General features: G+C 38.7%; 2 protein-coding genes across 3 annotated transcripts in view; one reads left to right on the forward strand and one right to left on the reverse strand.

Annotated features, from left to right (window-relative positions):
* LOC308689724 (uncharacterized protein) overlaps positions 1-17359 on the forward strand; it is a 461468-nt gene that overhangs the window by 123634 nt on the left and 320475 nt on the right. The gene's annotated exons all lie outside the window — the stretch shown is intronic.
* Positions 940-14386, reverse strand: LOC308689496 (uncharacterized protein). Its single transcript, XM_081363227.1, has 3 exons — positions 14362-14386; positions 12298-12449; positions 940-2824 (listed from the first exon to the last, which is right to left on the reverse strand). The coding sequence occupies exons 2-3, from the start codon at positions 12380-12382 to the stop codon at positions 1344-1346; spliced, it is 1566 nt and encodes a 521-aa protein (XP_081219353.1). The 5' UTR covers positions 12383-12449; positions 14362-14386; the 3' UTR covers positions 940-1343.

Below are 17359 nucleotides of genomic sequence, written 5' to 3' on the forward strand. Positions count from 1 at the left end.
GACTCTGGTCAGGGGCTGGAGCCTTCACTGGACTCTGGTCAGGGACTGGAGCCATCTCTGGGCTCTGGTCAGGGGTTGGAGCCTTCACTAGACTCTGAACAGGGGCTGGAGCCAGCACTGGACTCTGTGCAGGGACTGGAGCCATCTCTGGGCTCTGGTCAGGGGTTGGAGCCTTCACTAGACTCTGGTCAGGGGTTGGAGCCTTCACTAGACTCTGGTCAGGGGTTGGAGCCTTCACTAGACTCTGGTCAGGGGCTGGAGCCAGCACTGGACTCTGCACAGGGACTGGAGCCATCTCTGGGCTCTGGTCAGGGGTTGGAGCCTTCACTAGACTCTGAACAGGGGCTGGAGCCAGCACTGGACTCTGTGCAGGGACTGGAGCCATCTCTGGGCTCTGGTCAGGGACTGGAGACATCTCTGGGCTCTGGTCAGGGGTTGGAGTCTTCACTAGACTCTGCACAGGGACTGGAGCCATCACTGGACTCTGGACAGCTGACTCTGCATTAAAGGTGTGAGGGGGGGCTGGACGATGGTGGACGATTCCTCCGCTCTGCCAATGAGGAACTAGGACACATCTATCCATAGCGCGAAGTTGATGTATTTCTCCAGCGTCCAGGATGGGTCTCCTTGCGGCATCACACAGCGGGTCGCATTGTCCAGCCCGCAAAAAAATCCTCCTCTAGGTTGAATGACACCAGTTCTTATCTTGATGTGGTGGCAGAGGATGGCTGGCAAGTGAACCGGGAGACTGGAGATGAGAAGCAAAAAACACAACTTTTACAGCTTTTACACAACCCACAGCTGGAACCAGCTGTGCCACTGGATGAGCCCCAACAGCAGCCATATTAAAGTGCAGATTGAAAACATGTTTACCTGTGCATTCATTTAATAAAGATGAATCAAATAATGCAGTGCATTGTTCATTATTTTGTTCAGTATATGTCCTTTATTTATAATCTTTCAGGTACATTGTCATTTCACTGCAAGACACAATTTTAAACTATAGCAAAGGAGATGGTCTGTCGTGGAGTTCATATGCACAAAAGAAAAGAAAAAGCTGCAATGAAGGATTCTTATAAAAGAAGTGGTCATGAAGGTGTATAATCAGGCGTGGTCAACATTCAGCTGTGGTGTGAACACAGATTTCACACATATATGTATTTTCTGGTGCCATACTTTCACAAAGAACACAAACAGGGTCTCAAATTTGCATTACTTTTTATATGCATCTGTAAGTGTGATGGCAAAGGGAAAATAAAAACATTACACTGATCACAAATGGCCTTCCTCCAAAGTGAATATGCATGTGATTGTTGAAACTTCTCAATATTTTAAACCTCTTGTCACACTGAGGAACACTGTGTTATCTTTACAGAATGAGTCTGCAAATGACGTTTCAGGATTGTGTGAAATGTAAAACTCTTATCACACTGAAGACATTTGTAAGGCCTCTCTCCTTTGTGGACTCTTACATGAATGTTAAGGTTTCCTTTTCGTGTGAAACTTCTTCCACACTGAGGGCAGGTGAAAGGCTTCTCTCCGGTGTGAATTCTTATGTGAACCTCAAGGTTTGATTTGTTTATGCAAGTCTTTCCACAGTGATGGCACATGAAAGGCTTCTCTCCAGTGTGAGTTTTTACATGATTCTTAAGATGTTTCCTGTCTGTGAAACTCCTGCCACACTGATGACATATAAAATATTCCTTTCTTGAGTGAATCTTCATATGGTGATTGAGGGTACCTTTACATCTGAAACTCTTTCCACACTGACTACATACACATGGCTTCTCTCCAGTGTGAATTCTCATGTGAATCCTAAAACTTTCTTTCCGTGAGAAGCTCTTCCCACACAGTTTGCAAGTGTAAGGACTCTCTCCAGTGTGACTTCTCATGTGGGCATTAAGGTTGTTTTTCTGTCTAAAACGTTTTCCACACTGATGGCATATGAACGGCTTTTCTCCAGTATGAATTCTCATGTGAGTTTTAAGATTTCCTTTTAGTGTGAAACTCTTCCCACACAGTTTGCAAGTATAAGGGGTCTGTCCAGTGTGAACTATCATATGGGCATTAAGGTTTTTTTTCTGTCTAAAACTTTTTCCACACTGAGTACAGGTGTAAGGCTTCTCTCCAGTGTGAATTTTCATGTGTTTTTTAAGATTTCCTTTTAGAGAGAAACTCTTCCCACACAGTTGGCAGGTGAAAGGGCTCGCCCCAGTGTGAATTCTCATGTGAGTTGTAAGATTTCCTTTTAGTGAAAAACTCTTGCCACACAGTTTGCAGGTATAAGGGGTCTGTCCAGTGTGAATTCTCATGTGGGCATCAAGGTTTTTTTTCTGTCTAAAACTTTTTCCACACTGAGGGCATATGAACGGCTTTTCTCCAGTGTGAATTCTCATGTGAGTTTTAAGATTTCCTTTTAGTGAGAAACTCTTCCCACACAGTTTGCAGGTATAAGGGGTCTGTCCCGTGTGAATTCTTATGTGGGCATCAAGGTTTTTCTTCTGTGTAAAACTCTTTCCACACTGAGTGCAGGTGTAAGGCTTCTCTCCAGTGTGAATTTTCATGTGTTTTTTTAGATTTCCTTTCAGCGAGAAACTCTTCTCACACTGTTGGCAGGTGAAACGTCTCTCTTCAGTGTGAATTCTCATGTGGACTTTAAAGTTTCTAGTTCCTGTTTTTTGAGTTTTGTTTTGTGAGGAAGTCTTTTCAGTCTGTGAGTCACTAAAAGATTTTTCTCCAGTCATGAACTCATGATGTTTCTCATGAAGATCGTTTTCTTCTATATTATACAGTTCTTCACTCTCAACTTTCAGCACTATCAGGTCTAAAGCAGAAAAAGACAAATATAAGTTAACCTCAGTTAAATGGCACAAAGCAATGGACATCAAAATTAAATCCAACAACATGTATTCTAGATCTTTGCTAGATCCCACAAATCTACTGAAAGAGATGTAACCTGTAATCTCAGAACCTCTTGTCAATATTTTTAACTGTTCTTTTCCTTAAAGACATGTCTCATATACTTTCAAGCTAGCAATAATCAAACCCCTTATCAAAATCCCACAGTAGACCGCTTTGGGATTGGGATCTATTGGAATATTTTTTTTTTATGTTTTTAAAAAATATATACAGCAGAACCTAGGATTTAACAAGAAGGATTGGGTCAACAAATGAAGGTGAGAAAAAGCAAGTTTTTCACTATACCAAACCAAAACAGAGTAAGTCTGAAATTTGGACAAATTTCTCAGTTGTTACTTAAAAATGCAAAGAATTGGACTTGTAAGTTGCAACAAATGTGTAAAATGGGACTGCACAATTAATCACAATGAAACCGAACGCAATTTGGCAAAGGCTGTGATTATTTTATGTGTAGCTTTTCAGTGAAGTACAGCTGATCGGTAGTAAATGCTGCTCCATCTGAACACCAGAGGGCGTTCTCACACAGACACGCCAAAAATGTCCAGGAGTACAATAACGCACATCATTCCAGGAAATCCCTATTGGGTCTCATACTATCTGTAGCTGAATAAACAAAAGATTGAAACCCTTTGATTGATTAAACATGACTAATTAACACACAACTAGGGCTGCACAATATATCGGAATTATCGAAATATCGCAATTTCTCCAGAGATGGTCACATACTACAACAAGACCAAGGTAGGAGTAGACGTTCTAGATCAAATGGCTAGAAAATACTCAGTAAAAGCACCCTCCTGTAGATGGCCAGTAGCTGTTTTTCTATAACATCCTCGACCTGGCTGCAATCAATGCGCACATATTGTACAAGAAGTGCACAAATGAGCAAGTTTCGCAGAAGGACTGCATCACGCGACTGGCGAGCGAACTTCGCTCCGACCACATGGAATCAAAAGCCACACAACTGGTGGTGCGAGAGCCAGGACCCGGGCAGGAGCAGCAGCAGATGGAGAGAAGGCGGCAGTGCCAAGTAAGGAGGAACTGCAAAAAAAATAATACCAAGGAGACATGTGCCAAATGTCACAAAGTAGTGTGTGGGAGCTGCACACGAAATGCAGTGTTTACCTGTGTGGACTGTGCGTAAGCGTCACTGAATAATGCTGGGTGTTTGCCCAGCATTTTGTTCGTTAATATTTTTTGTTCACTAAAACTAGTCACTGAATAATGCTGGGTGTTTGCCCAGCATTTTGTTCGTTAATATTTTTTGTTCACTAAAACTAATCGTTCTAAAGTCAGTTCATTTTCTTGTTTAGCTAATGTTCATGTTTTTTCTTAGCCTGTTTTTGTGTGTACTGTATTGTGCTGCATACGTGTCCATGAAAGTTTTTACAATGTACGCAAATGTATATAGATAGTGTTTTGTTATTGTATATATAAGTTATTGTATCATAAGTTTTGTTTTTATTGTACAAAGAAAATAAGAACATATTTATCAATTAGGCTGGAAAATACATTTTCACATTCATTTCAATTTAAATTTTGTGTCCTGATCTTTATTATTACCTTACGTAACATTGTAGATCCATTTATTTTTAGATTTTGTATTGATTATTGAACTTATTTACAAACAGGGCTGTACTAAACGGTATGAAGCTTTGACGTTTCCTAACTTTTTTGCATGTCTATCACGTGGTGAGTGCGGTGAAAAATATATTTTTGACGCAAAACTTTCCTCACATATTGAGAGGCAGCACCTGTCAGGGTAATCTTTCTTTTGTGCTTGTTTTAAGGGCGATGAACCAACAAAGTTGAAGGCATGTCCACTGAAAAGATTAAGCCAGAGGAGTTAGAAAGGGCCATACTCCCAGAGTAGGCACCAGTGCCTAAAAGTGAAGCATACCGAGTGCCTCAAGGCAAGATGAAAAAGCTGATATCAAGAATAACTTGAATAACCAAGAAAGAAAAAAAATGTATAAATGTGTGTGGGAAGGACCAACCTGCCACAGCACAAACACTTAGAAGGGCGCACCCTTAGGTAGTGCCTCAGAGAGGTCACACCTAACAGACTTGTAGACTTATGAACTGAGAGATGCATGACCAACAAGTTTGTGAAGTACGCATATACAACCTTCTAGTCCGTTAAAATGATTAATCAGAAAGAACTTGAGATCCTAGAGTCAAATCTATATCCAAAGTGTAAAATTGTTTGTAAGGGTTTCTGCAGATTTTATGAAGGTAAATTTAAGACTTTTTTAAGACCAAATAACAAATATTTAAGAAATAAATTGAAGGGAACAAAATACATTAATGTTCTCTAATGTAAATGTTTGAGGAGAAACACTTTAGAGTTATTTTTTAATTAATTTTACTTTACATAAAATTACATAAAATATGAAGTCTTTGTTTTCTGTGAAATTGATCAAAATTAATTTTGACTAAGAAAGAAAAATTATCTGCCAATGGGCTAAAAAAAAATCTTCTTGATTTTGATGTTTTGACATTTGTTCTTGTTTTAAACATAAATTCACTTAATTTTATGAATTTTTTTCAAGACATAATTTTTCACTTACATCTAAAGTAAATTTATCTTGATTTAAACTTGTTTAAATATTTGTATTGAAAAACAGGACAAAAATAGTTTTGTGAAACCTGAAAGTCCGCATCAAGGTCAAAACCAAAGTTCATATTTTGATACATTGTATACATTCAGTTAGCAGGGCTCTCAAGTTTTGAAGACAGGCAAGAGTGACTAATAAAATTATGAAGCCTATTTGGAGAGAGAGAGATGTTTATAATGTGACAATATATCAGTCATCGTGTGATAACCAAAATATGACAAGGCCTAGTTCTGAGCAGGTGTTGTCAGTGAACAGGCTGTAAAACTGTTGGCTAAGTTACAGACACTCACGAAAAACTGATGCTAATTATCTGGGAAACATTCTCTAACAGCAGTCAAGTTGTCACTGTTTGTGTCAAACAAGTTGTGAATTTGTTGTAACATTAAAACAGGAGATCATCATGACTTACTCTTTGCTCAAAGTGATTTCCTCTACGTGTGAACGAAACTTTGAACGAAGACGCTGTAGCAGAATCACGTTAAAGGAGAACTTGGTAACTTTTTTAACTTAATAAAACTGTCTAGAAATCATTTGGATGGTTAAACAACCTGTTCTGTTGATATTGGTGACATTCCCCGCTCCCCCCAGCGTTCCCAAGCGGAAAACCAACCTTGCAACTTGGGGACTACCGTCCCGGCAAGATAGAAATGGGAAGTCTCGTGAGAAGTGAGAACGAGAACGAGCGCGAAACACGAATTGCTTTACGGCAATTCGACATAAACACACACGCATGTATGATGTATTACCAGATTACCCACCTCGGTAGACAAAGCTCCACACGATACAGTTGGCTTGCTCCGATCAAAACAAACGCACATGAGCAGCGGTAGAGAGGGGGAGGAGGCCGCCGCAAGTGAGTTTTTTACGACCGTGTTGTGAAATATACGCCCCCCCACAGCTGTAGGGGGAGCTCGTGGGGAAAACATGCAACAACAAAAGGAAAAATCAGCGAAGAAGTGACTAGAGTTCGCTAGAGTTGCCGAGTTCTCCTTTAACAATTCCAGGATGTGCTTTTTTTCATTGGTTGTTGCATTAAATCTTACCCAGATACAATAGTGCTATTTTCTGAATGGCTATTGTGTAGCCCCTTTCTTTTTTTTTGATTGGCTGATAAGTGGCAGGCCCGGCTAGGGGAGACGCGCTTGATTCCTGGCTGCCGGTTCCATAGTGAGATCGGCACGGCCAGAGAAATTTCGGGCGCTGCGACATAAATAGTTTTTCTGCGTGAGAAATACAATTTGTGGCGGGAATGCGTGACAAAAGACCGAAATGAGTGACTGTCACGCTCAATGCGTGACACTTGAGAGCCCTGAGTTAGTTTTGGTTTGGTTTCACACTGCAATTATGCGAGCACACTAAAAAACTTTACATGACGTATTTGCATCCTGTCGTCATCATCTATATGGGCGCATATTGACATTGATTGGTTTGAAAACGGACGTGCGTCTGACGTCAGCGTGTTGTCAATTTGGCGGGTAACTTTGACAAGAATGAATGAACAGACGCATATCGTTGTCACTACTTTTATTATTACGGCATTACTCCCTGCAGTACCAACTATACTCGAGGCTAGTTCAAATTCGCCAAATGAATGTCCTTGTTGTGCAAACATTTGGTCATCGCTAGCAGGACGCAGGAAAAATGTGTGTGTGTGTGTGTGCGCACGCGCTGGAAATAAGCTGTGGGCAGGACTGACAGATCTGAACATAAATATTCTTCTTCAGTTGTTTAGGCTACGCAGGAACCACCAGAACTTCCTGTAAATGGTCTGAAAGTCCAAACCAAACAGAAAATGCTTTCACACTAGAAACGAACCAAACCTTTGCTCAGTTTGATCCGGACCGAGACTACCTCTTTTCGCCGGACCAAATTTCGTCTGTTTCGTCCGGACCGTGGTCCGGGGGAGCTTTCACACCTGTAATTTTGATTCGGACCAAACTGAAAAGTCCGAAAGTTTGGACCAAACAAGGTAGGTGTGAAAGGGCCCTTTATTTGTGTAAGGCAAATTAAGACTGTTCTAAGACTCGCAGAAACCCTGGTATGTGTGCAGAGAGGACCAGTCTGCTGCAGCACAAACTTTTTACAAAGGCGCACCCTTAGATAACTCCTTAGAAGAGGCCACACTCCTGGTAGAGTTGACTCTGACACCAAGAGAAGTAGCAATTTGCATCAACAATCCAATGTGACAAACGCTTCTTGGAGACTAAGGAACCTTTCCCACGTCCCCTAAAGCAAATCAGCAATTGATGAGATTTATCCCACAAGTCTGAGCAGTCAATGTAAATCCTAGCATCTCTTGCTCCGGCAAGTCAAACAGCAGAAGTGAGAAGGCTTGAAGAAGACCGAAAGAACTGTCGAAAAAGGCACATTTGGGGGCAAAAACTAAGCAGGCATCATGAAGGAAGCAAGATATTAGGGGTAGCCTCCCCACCGAGGCTCCATTAATGTGGGCATAGCAAGCACAAATAGCAACAAAATACACCTTAAACATAACGGGATAATCCTAAAGAAAGGCACGCCTGAAGTCAAGCACTAAACCATTCAGCCAGTACACTGGGTCAGCATGGTGTTGCAAGTACCATGACTCAAAGAGATGCCATTTCAGGGCATAAAGTTTGCTAGTGAAGGGAGCTCTAACACTTAAAATGGTCTCAACAACCTCGGTTGAAAGACTGGAATCTATGAGCTGGTGCCCCTTAGGGGCCAGACGCAGCTTCCAAATGTTGGGTCAGGGGTAGAGAACACTGGGCCTGAGACAGAAGGTCCCAGCTTTCAGAATTTCCCAAGGAGTGCCTTTCAGGAAAGATATTAGATCCAGGAATCAAACTGTTGCTAGTGGCCCACCAGAAAAGAGCCAAGAGCCAAACAGGTCCACTTCCACTCTTCTGTACCTCTGGAAAATGAACTCCACCAACTCAGGGTGGAGTCTCCATTGAGGTGCTTCGCTCTCCTTCCCAAAGGAGGCATGCCCTAAACACCCTGAGGTCATAACCGCCAGGGTTGCTTTTTCCTACTGCTTAATCCCAGCAGCGATGACAGTCCTCAGATATGTCCTTGTTCTGGGTGGCTGTGTGAAATGCCCAGGCCCCTAGTCTTGATGAGGGGGGACACGGGCAGCCACACTGGACTTTAGCTCCTCCCTCGTTCCCATAGAGAACCTGGGGCCTGGCCAGGCTGGTTCGAAGAAGCCACCAGCTTCTGGTTCCGGAGAGGGAGAAACTGATGGAACGGCACTGCTGTCCCCACCCGCTTAAGAGAAATGTTCAACTAGCTTACTCCTTTTCCCTTCTTTTTTCTTATCTGGCCATTCTAAGCTGAGTTTATCTACCGCATGGGTAACCACCTTGAGCAGTTTGAGAACCATCCAATACCCATCCTAAGCTCTTCAGTCAGCTCCAACTGCAAGCCCCATGAACAGAAACTCCATGCAGATGCCTAACGCAGGGTATCGATACAGATGTCCCTATTCGATTCCGATTCACAAGATCTCAATTAGATTTTCAATTCGATTCAATGAATTCAATTATTTAATTTTCACTAGCCCCAGCACAAAAGTAAATATATAAAATAGTTATTGTTTTTGTTGTTTTTGACCCATGTATCTTTGTATTGTAATTAATAAAGTTGACATCACAGCTAAAACTACTAATATAAATTTCAAAGATTATTAAGGACAAGTAAACTCATAAAAAGTCATTAATAAAAAAAGAACAAATAATTAAACTATAAGTAATTACACAAATAAACACATTAAATATAACAAAGATACAAATTAAATAATCAGTGCTTTTAAGTCAATGCTTTTGCGTTCTTTTTCAAATGTTTTGCATTCCCCGAGAAACTTTGCATTTGCTTGCAAAACCTTTGCGTGGTCCCAAGAAACTTTGCGTTCGCTCACAAAAGGGCTTCATACTAAAGGCACTCGTTATTAAAGATTTTAAGAACTATATAAAAACTCCATAGTAACCATCTTTGACAACTACCAACCACCTAGTAACACCATAGCAACCACCAAAAATACCTTAGCAACCAACCTGAACACCCTAGCAACGTCTAGAAACGCTATAGTAACCACGAATAAATACCCTAGCAACCACCCAGAACACCCTAGCAACTGCCTAACAACGCCCTAGTAACCACCCAGAACACCCTAGCAACCGCCTAGCAACCATCCAGAATACCCAAGCAACCACCTAGCAACACCATAGCAACCACCCAGAATACCCTAGCAACACCGTAGCTTCCTTTGTGCACACAACAAAACTTTTCACTCCCGGCGTGCGAGTTGTCTTTTGCGTCTTCTTGCACTTCAGTTGGCAAGGCTTGAAACTGCATGCAAATGATAAACTTTTGTGACCATGCAGCACTGGCCCGATCAGGACAGTGACAATTCCTTCAACTGTCTGGAACGTCTTTCACGCTGAAAGGCGCACCTGCTTCCGCCATGTTAAGCACTGAATGAATGACGGTCCCAGCTGTAACATCGTACAAGGTAAATAAAAGGATTACATCTAGTGCAATAGATTAGTAATGAGATTAACGTAAATCAGATATTATGTTCAATGTTTATGGAAACAAATCAAAAAAAAAAAAATCGATTTGTGGCTTTTGAGAATAGACATTGAATTGACCACATTTTATAAATGATTTGTTGGAAAAATCTTTTCTTTCTTTTTTTGCCCAGCCCTACAACAGATGCTTATTTAGTGTGCAATTTGTGTTTTTGATTTAAACTGACTGTTTGTGTCACTCACAAACATTCTAATTTAAATAATCTATTATCATTAGTTTCATTTAAATCATCTATTATGTTGCTGGTTACAATGGTTGTTACAATGATACTGGTTGTATCAATGAATATTTACTACTATTTAGACTATTTAATTTCAGGTATGTTAATGATAATATTTTGCTTGGGAACTTTAGCCTCATTCAGTCCAAATCCAAATCAATCCGATCATATCGTGTAAACGGCAAACAATCCCATGAAATGCAATTTGTTTTGATCTACATTCATATGTCGTTTGAAATCCTATTCAAATAGCATTTCTGGAAATAAGTTTTAATCTGTAGCTTTGTCACGCCACTTAAAATGTAAACATCTCAGACGTTATTATAAGAGACATGCTGTAAGTCGCTGAAGAAACTAGTTTATGTTGTTGCAAAGTGCTGGTCGAGCAGAAAATTATAATAGCCTATAAATAGAGACATGTTTTGAGACCAGCGGAGACGACAGCACGGAATAGTTCAGAAGACGCAGTAGTCCAGCACGCCGGCTACATATTGTCATGTTGTAAATTCCGTATTGTTCCAAATTTAAGATGACCCTGATTATAAGACGACCCCCACTTTTTCAAGATGTATCTTTTGCAAAAAGGCTTTTTGATAAAGAAAATGCTTTTATTTGAAAATATTTTTCATACTGCATATTTTTCATATTTTATTTTTTGTATTGAAAGTATGGTAAATACTGGTAAAATTTACCAATGATCACATTTAAAAATAAACACTTTCTGGCATACCATAAAAATAACTTGTAGCCCATCTGAATTATATAACAATTAGGCTATCCATCTCATAGTGAAAACCATGTAGCCTACGAAAATTTCATTTACAGTAGAAGTGAAATCTTATTGTAGTTGAAATCTGGGTACCGTCTTACATTTTTAAATCATGTATTTTTTATAAAAATTGTATTTCCAAAAAAAAACCATTGTATTATATTCGGAACAATACTGTAAGACAAAACATCTCTATTGCTAACCCCTCCATGTTGTTGTTGTTGTTTTTGGCGTATGCCTACCTACGCAACATCATTCCCATAGAAAACTGTGCCACGGGACACACAAATCGCATATGAACACAGGCTCTCAACTCTATCGAGCAACAACGCTGACGACTGTGCCAGCATGAGACAATGCGACGGAAACGTGTCAATGAATGAACATGCAAGTACTGTAAAAGTGCAGGAAGGCAGCGTCTATTTCGTGCACACAACATGGATGAACTACAACAGATAAACGTGTCAGCTGTGTGGACGTGAACTAATCGTAAATAATTCTTGTTTTTAATTGAAACAGATATGGATTCTTGTTCTCAATATCTTTTAATCTTTACTATTTTCTGTTACTGCCTGAACTTCACATTATTTGTAGCGCAGCCATTCATAATCGCAGTAAGATTTGTCCTTAATTGTCACCTTTAATACGTCACTTTTAATGTGTTTGTTAATTTTAGCAAACAACCACAAAAATTTCAGGTTTCAAATTCTGTTGATTTTATCACAAAATACAAGCAATAAATGTCGTTTTGGCACTCTTTGTGGCCTGACAGGTTGTTCAATCTGCATTTCGACCTTGGAAAGAGCTTGTATAAAACAGCTTGAGAACAATCATATAACATAACGTCAAATTTACCTCAGAAAAGCCATTCAATGCTCATGAACTCGTTATTCAGCTAGAAACATAACTATAGAAAGGGGGCCTTTTGCTAAATATATGCATCATATCACATAATCCCACATAAAAAAGTAGCATGGAAGTAGGGTCTTCTCAGGTTCACTTGAAGTCAGCATTAGTATTTGTCTGGTCATGTGATCTTAATATGTCTCTCCACATGAGGCGGCCCGCTCCATGTCAAATAAAACCACTTAATAAGGACACTCAATAAGACACTCTTCAAAAACGTCATTCATTTCTGTAGAGCTGGACATTTTAATTAGGATCAAATGACCGAGTTCAGCTTTGAGAATGAAACCAACCTGTTTGTTCCTCAGTATCTTCTTGTTTCACTCTGAATGTTTCTTCAATCTTCATGTCTTCATTCTCCTCTTTAATAAACGCCATCTTAATAATAGCGTGTCACATGGATCTCAGTCGCTTCACCAGGAGTTTTTCTGTGTGTTTGGACAATCTGTCATGTTTAAGGTGAGGATAATTAACAGAAATTAAAAGAAATTCAAACTAAAACTCTGGGTGCGTCTCAATCAGCTCTAGTTCAGTAGTTCAGTGCACTGGTAAGAGAGTCAGTCAGAGTGAGAGTTAATGGATTTAAATTACTGATTAGAAGAACTAAAATCTAGTGCTACAAATTAATAATGAATACAAAATATAAAGAGACTTAATGATTTATATTTGGCATTTAATAATGTGTATATTAGCCTATATACTAGATTATACCGTCATGAAAACATTTGTAGTTGGTTTGTAAAAATTGTTATAAATACATTTGTGTTTTTGACACCGTGGAACCACTATAGTAATATTTTGGTAATACTACAGTAAAATTACAATAACTACAACTGTAGTAACCATGTTTTTTTGGTGCAAACCATGGTTCATGTAGCTCAAACGGTTCTATCACCATAGTTGACCCATGGTTTTAAAGGGCCTGGCCTTGTATTACATTTAAATGGTTTTCAACAAACATCTACAAAATAAAAACAGAATGACTAAAAACTATTCTATGATACAGACTTTATTACAGCAGTTTCATCATCTGAAAGAGAGTATTGACTGTAGCATGTGTAAGAACATTTTCGCATGCTACAAAATTATTCAGAACAATGAACTACAATTTTACAAAACAATATTGAAGTACTGCAAATTATGACTTAATTAGGGATGAACTAGGCTATCCCTTTAAGTTTGCATGTTGGCAGTTGAGAAAATTATAATGATGAAATATTAATATAGCTGGATACATAATTATCAAAATATTTATTAAATTGACCATGCATGTGCCTCCAAAAAAGAGGGGTTGGTATAAACCATATCTTATTGCTGAGCTTAATAATCATTTGTTTGATTTCAGACAATGGAAGACATTTTGATTACACTTTATTTTAACAGTCCCCTTTAGATATTCTATAGAATATCTATTAGATATAGAATATTACTTGAGTATTAGTAGACTTTTAGGGGTACAGTTAGTAGAATAAGGGGCTCAGTGACAGTCATGATTATGCCTCAAAATACAGAATGTATTCAAAAATAAGAAAAGTGCACTTTTGTCAAGAAATTATGTTGATTATGACTTTGAGGTGGAGTTCCAAGATGTGTCCAATATTTTAAATGAGGACTCATGCCTGGAATACCAACTTCCCAGACATCAGAAGTGTGCATGCCATCTCAGAAGACAGTCTACTAATACTCTAATAAGAGTTAGTTGAGATATAGTTACAAAGTTAGTAGAATGTCTAAAGGGAAGTTTTTAACTAGTGCAGTATTTTTTTCAATAAAAATATTTAAATATGTGTGTACATATATTAATGAATCAGTAAACGTACTATAGCAAAACTGATTTTGTGTCTTTTATGGTTATACTACAAAACCTTAACCATAGTTAAGTTATAGGTGCTGTAGTAAAACCATGGTTAATTTTGTAGTTACTATAGTTTATTGCTAATACAGTAGTAAAACCATTTCTGTATTGTGAATTTACTACAAAATTCATAGTGAAACCATGGCTACTGTACTAAAATGGTAAATTTTCATGGTACATTTTAGTAAGGGAATCATTTTGTGAAGCATTTGATTCAGTTGACTCGCAGTTTCAAAAAGTTCAGTTTCTCTCATCATTACTTGCCAGTGACTGAATTCGTGTTTATGATAAACTAATTCACTATATTGGGAGCAAAATGAGACGCACCTTTTCTATTACTCATGTGTGGATGCGCTTTATTAACAAATATAACGTTCATTAATGTTAGATAAAGCATTAAGATGTTACATTCATTAATAATTAATTAAATTACATCACATAAAACACATAGATTGAACGGTTAGTACCGATTAAAACACTTTAAACGCTAAAAACCACAAACCTCTGTTCATCCGAATCAAAACAGATGCAGGAGTGCAGCGCAGAAATATGACGTCATATCGACAGATCAAAATAAAAGTCCTGAAATTTACATCCAAAAACATCCAAATAAAAATGTCATTTGAATTCTTGGTGAAATACAACTGCTGTCAAATTATGTGCTAATGTGTGTATATATATGTACTGTATATATATGTATATAGATAGAGAGAGAGAGAGAGAGACAGAGAGAGAGAGAGAGAGAGAGAGAGAGAGAGAGAGAGAGAGAGAGAGAGAGAGAGAGAATGTATGTCACAAAAAGCCATATTTGTTTCCTAAGCATGATTAATACCTGTAGATTTGTAAACATCTGATGAACACTGCTGAAACTTTCTTCTAAACTTTAAATCCCAAACTCATCCCTGACATTGTGTACACAAATATTCAGAAATGTCAATATTTTTTATTTAAAGCAAGTTTTTATATTTTAAGTTAATTAAACAAAGATTTATAAAGCATATAGCCTAATGTGTTTAGGTACAATAATTTAACAGTTCAGTTATTTTCAGTGTTGGGGAAGCTACTCTGAAACTGCAGTTTTACAAGCTACAAGCTACTCATCTGTTAAAGTATTTAAGATACTGTCACGCTACCCAAAAGTAGCACGCTACACTACAAGTTACTATCACGCAAGCTAGCTGCATTGAAACTACTTCAAATGTATTAAAATAAATAAATAAATAAACAATGACATTGTATATTAAAAATTAGAGATGCACCGATACAATTCTTTTAGAATCGGTCCGATCCAATACCAAAAATTCTGAGTATCGACTGATACCGGTCCAATACCAGCGCAGTTTTTTTTTTTTTTTAATCTAGTAGAATTTTTAGAACTCTGTGTGTTGAACTGATAATCACTCTTTTGTGTGTTAAACACAATCTACTACTTAATACAGACAACTTCATTATACAGAGAAACAACAAATAAAAAAAAATATATGATCATAATCTATGACAAAATTGCTATTATAAACTAGATTAGTAGCTAATTTAGTCTCGAAAAATCACGAGTGCACAATAATTGTGTAAATTGTATACAATTGTATTGTCTCTGAACATTTAGTGAAAAAAAACATTTAGTGGGGAACAAATAAGAGACAATAAGTGTAGCACTAAATCTGGTAAAACGTTACACATTGCTCTTTTTATTGTTGTAAAATACATTCATGAAAATCAAGATAACAAAAATCAAAAAGATCAATGATTTTATATATAGTTTACTGTAGGAAACTAAGAAGCGAAGACCAGGAGACTTGGTTGTATCTTCAGCAGGATTCTTTATTGAGAACACGAGCTGTCGGTAGCTGCATTTAGTGGGCAGTGCATAGAAATGTAGACAAAGCACCTGGGTGACGACCTTAAACAAAGCATGCAAATGCTAAAAGTATACAGGTTTAGGAACCCGCCCTAGATTCTAGAGGGTTACCAATCCTAATCCAATAACTATTCAAAGACTGGGACAGGGGCTCCAAGACCTATTAAAGACAAAGGGTGAGAGTCTCAGTAACCTGACTCATTTAACTTACAATAGAGAGAACAGGACTGGCAGGAATCTCTTGCTGGAAACTTTGATTAACAGCTGATATCATCATCATAACCTTAAATGCTAAATTCAATGTGCTCTACCTTAGTTTTTCATGTTATGTTATGTAAGATCAGCAGATCTTATATAGATTCTTAAATTTGTAACTCCACACTACTATAAAATTAAGATTTTTTTTAAATGTATAGCACAGCTGTTTAATAAAGCATTAACATATGATAGATAGGACAGAACAAGAAAGGCTATTAAATGGAGTTAACTAGTTAACTAAGGTTCGGGAACAGCGCCACGCCTCAACCAGTCACCTGACTTCTCAAAATCTTCTTATATCGGGCCGCCATGCTCGTTCTCTCAAACCCTCCCTACCCAACCCTTTCTCATCCATTCAACCATCCATATCATCCCCTCTTCTCTTCCCTTCCAGGTTGTATCAGGGGGCCGTAATTACTTGGCCTACATTTAACTGAGATGATGCCCCCACACTGAGTCTCCTGGCCACCAACACCAGATGCCCAGATCAACCTGACTACCATCCCTTTTCCCCTTCCACTTCATATTTTCCCTATTTATCCCCAACTCTCTTCAATAACAGATCAACCTGACTACCACCCCATTTCCTCTTCCACTGCATATTTTCTCTATTCATCCCCAGCTCTCTTCAATAAATGATGAAGGATGAGATGAGATGAGATGAGAAGCGAGTCAGGACCTCGGTTTAATGTCTCATCCGAAGGACGGATCCTTCGGATGAGACGTTAAACCGAGGTCCTGACTCTCTTTGGTCATTATAAATCCCAGGATGTCTTTCGAAAAAGAGTAGGGGTGTAACCCCGGCATCCTGGCCAAATTTGCCCCTTGGCCTCTGTCCATCGTGGCCTCCTAATCATTCCCATATACTGATTGGCTTCGTCACGGTCTCCTCTCCACCAGTAAGCTGGTGTGTGGTGGGCGTTCTGGCGCAGTATGGCTGTCGTCACATCATCCAGTTGGATGCTGCACATTGGTGGTGGTTGAGGAGATCCCCCCTTCTATGTAAAGCGCTTTGAATACCCAGAAAAGCGCTATATAAATGTAACAAATTATTATTATTAAATAATTTCCGTCATTCATGGTTGTGGCGTGGTCCTTGCTAGTGAAAAATCTTTGATTGCGAAAAAGTATTATGATATCATGAAAGACTCCAATACAGTGCGGCATCATGCTTATGCACATCCCGTGCGCAGAATGATGCGCTTGATGCAAGTCACAGTGCGGAGCGCGTCGAGCCGCATTGAAAGGTTCAAAGCACAAAGGAAAGACATATTGATGCGTAGTGTATTATACAGTATGTCTCCATACAATTGTTTTTTGAGCCTTTTCTTTTAACATTTTTAATTTCAGTTACTGTGCGCGTGAAGAACAATTATAGTGCTCT

Source organism: Scardinius erythrophthalmus (assembly GCF_964197995.2).
Source record: "Scardinius erythrophthalmus genome assembly, chromosome: 4".
In the NCBI taxonomy this organism is placed as follows: domain Eukaryota; kingdom Metazoa; phylum Chordata; class Actinopteri; order Cypriniformes; family Leuciscidae; genus Scardinius; species Scardinius erythrophthalmus.

What these genes read in the sequence shown, in the direction of transcription:
- LOC308689496 (XM_081363227.1), bottom strand. Translation starts at nt 12,382, where the DNA reads ATGGCGTTTATTAAAGAGGAGAATGAAGACATGAAGATTGAAGAAACA. An exon ending in AGATACTGAGGAACAAACAG is followed by an intron (nt 2,825 to 12,297) that starts GTTGGTTTCATT and finishes TTTCTGCTTTAG; the next exon opens with ACCTGATAGTGCTGAAAGTT.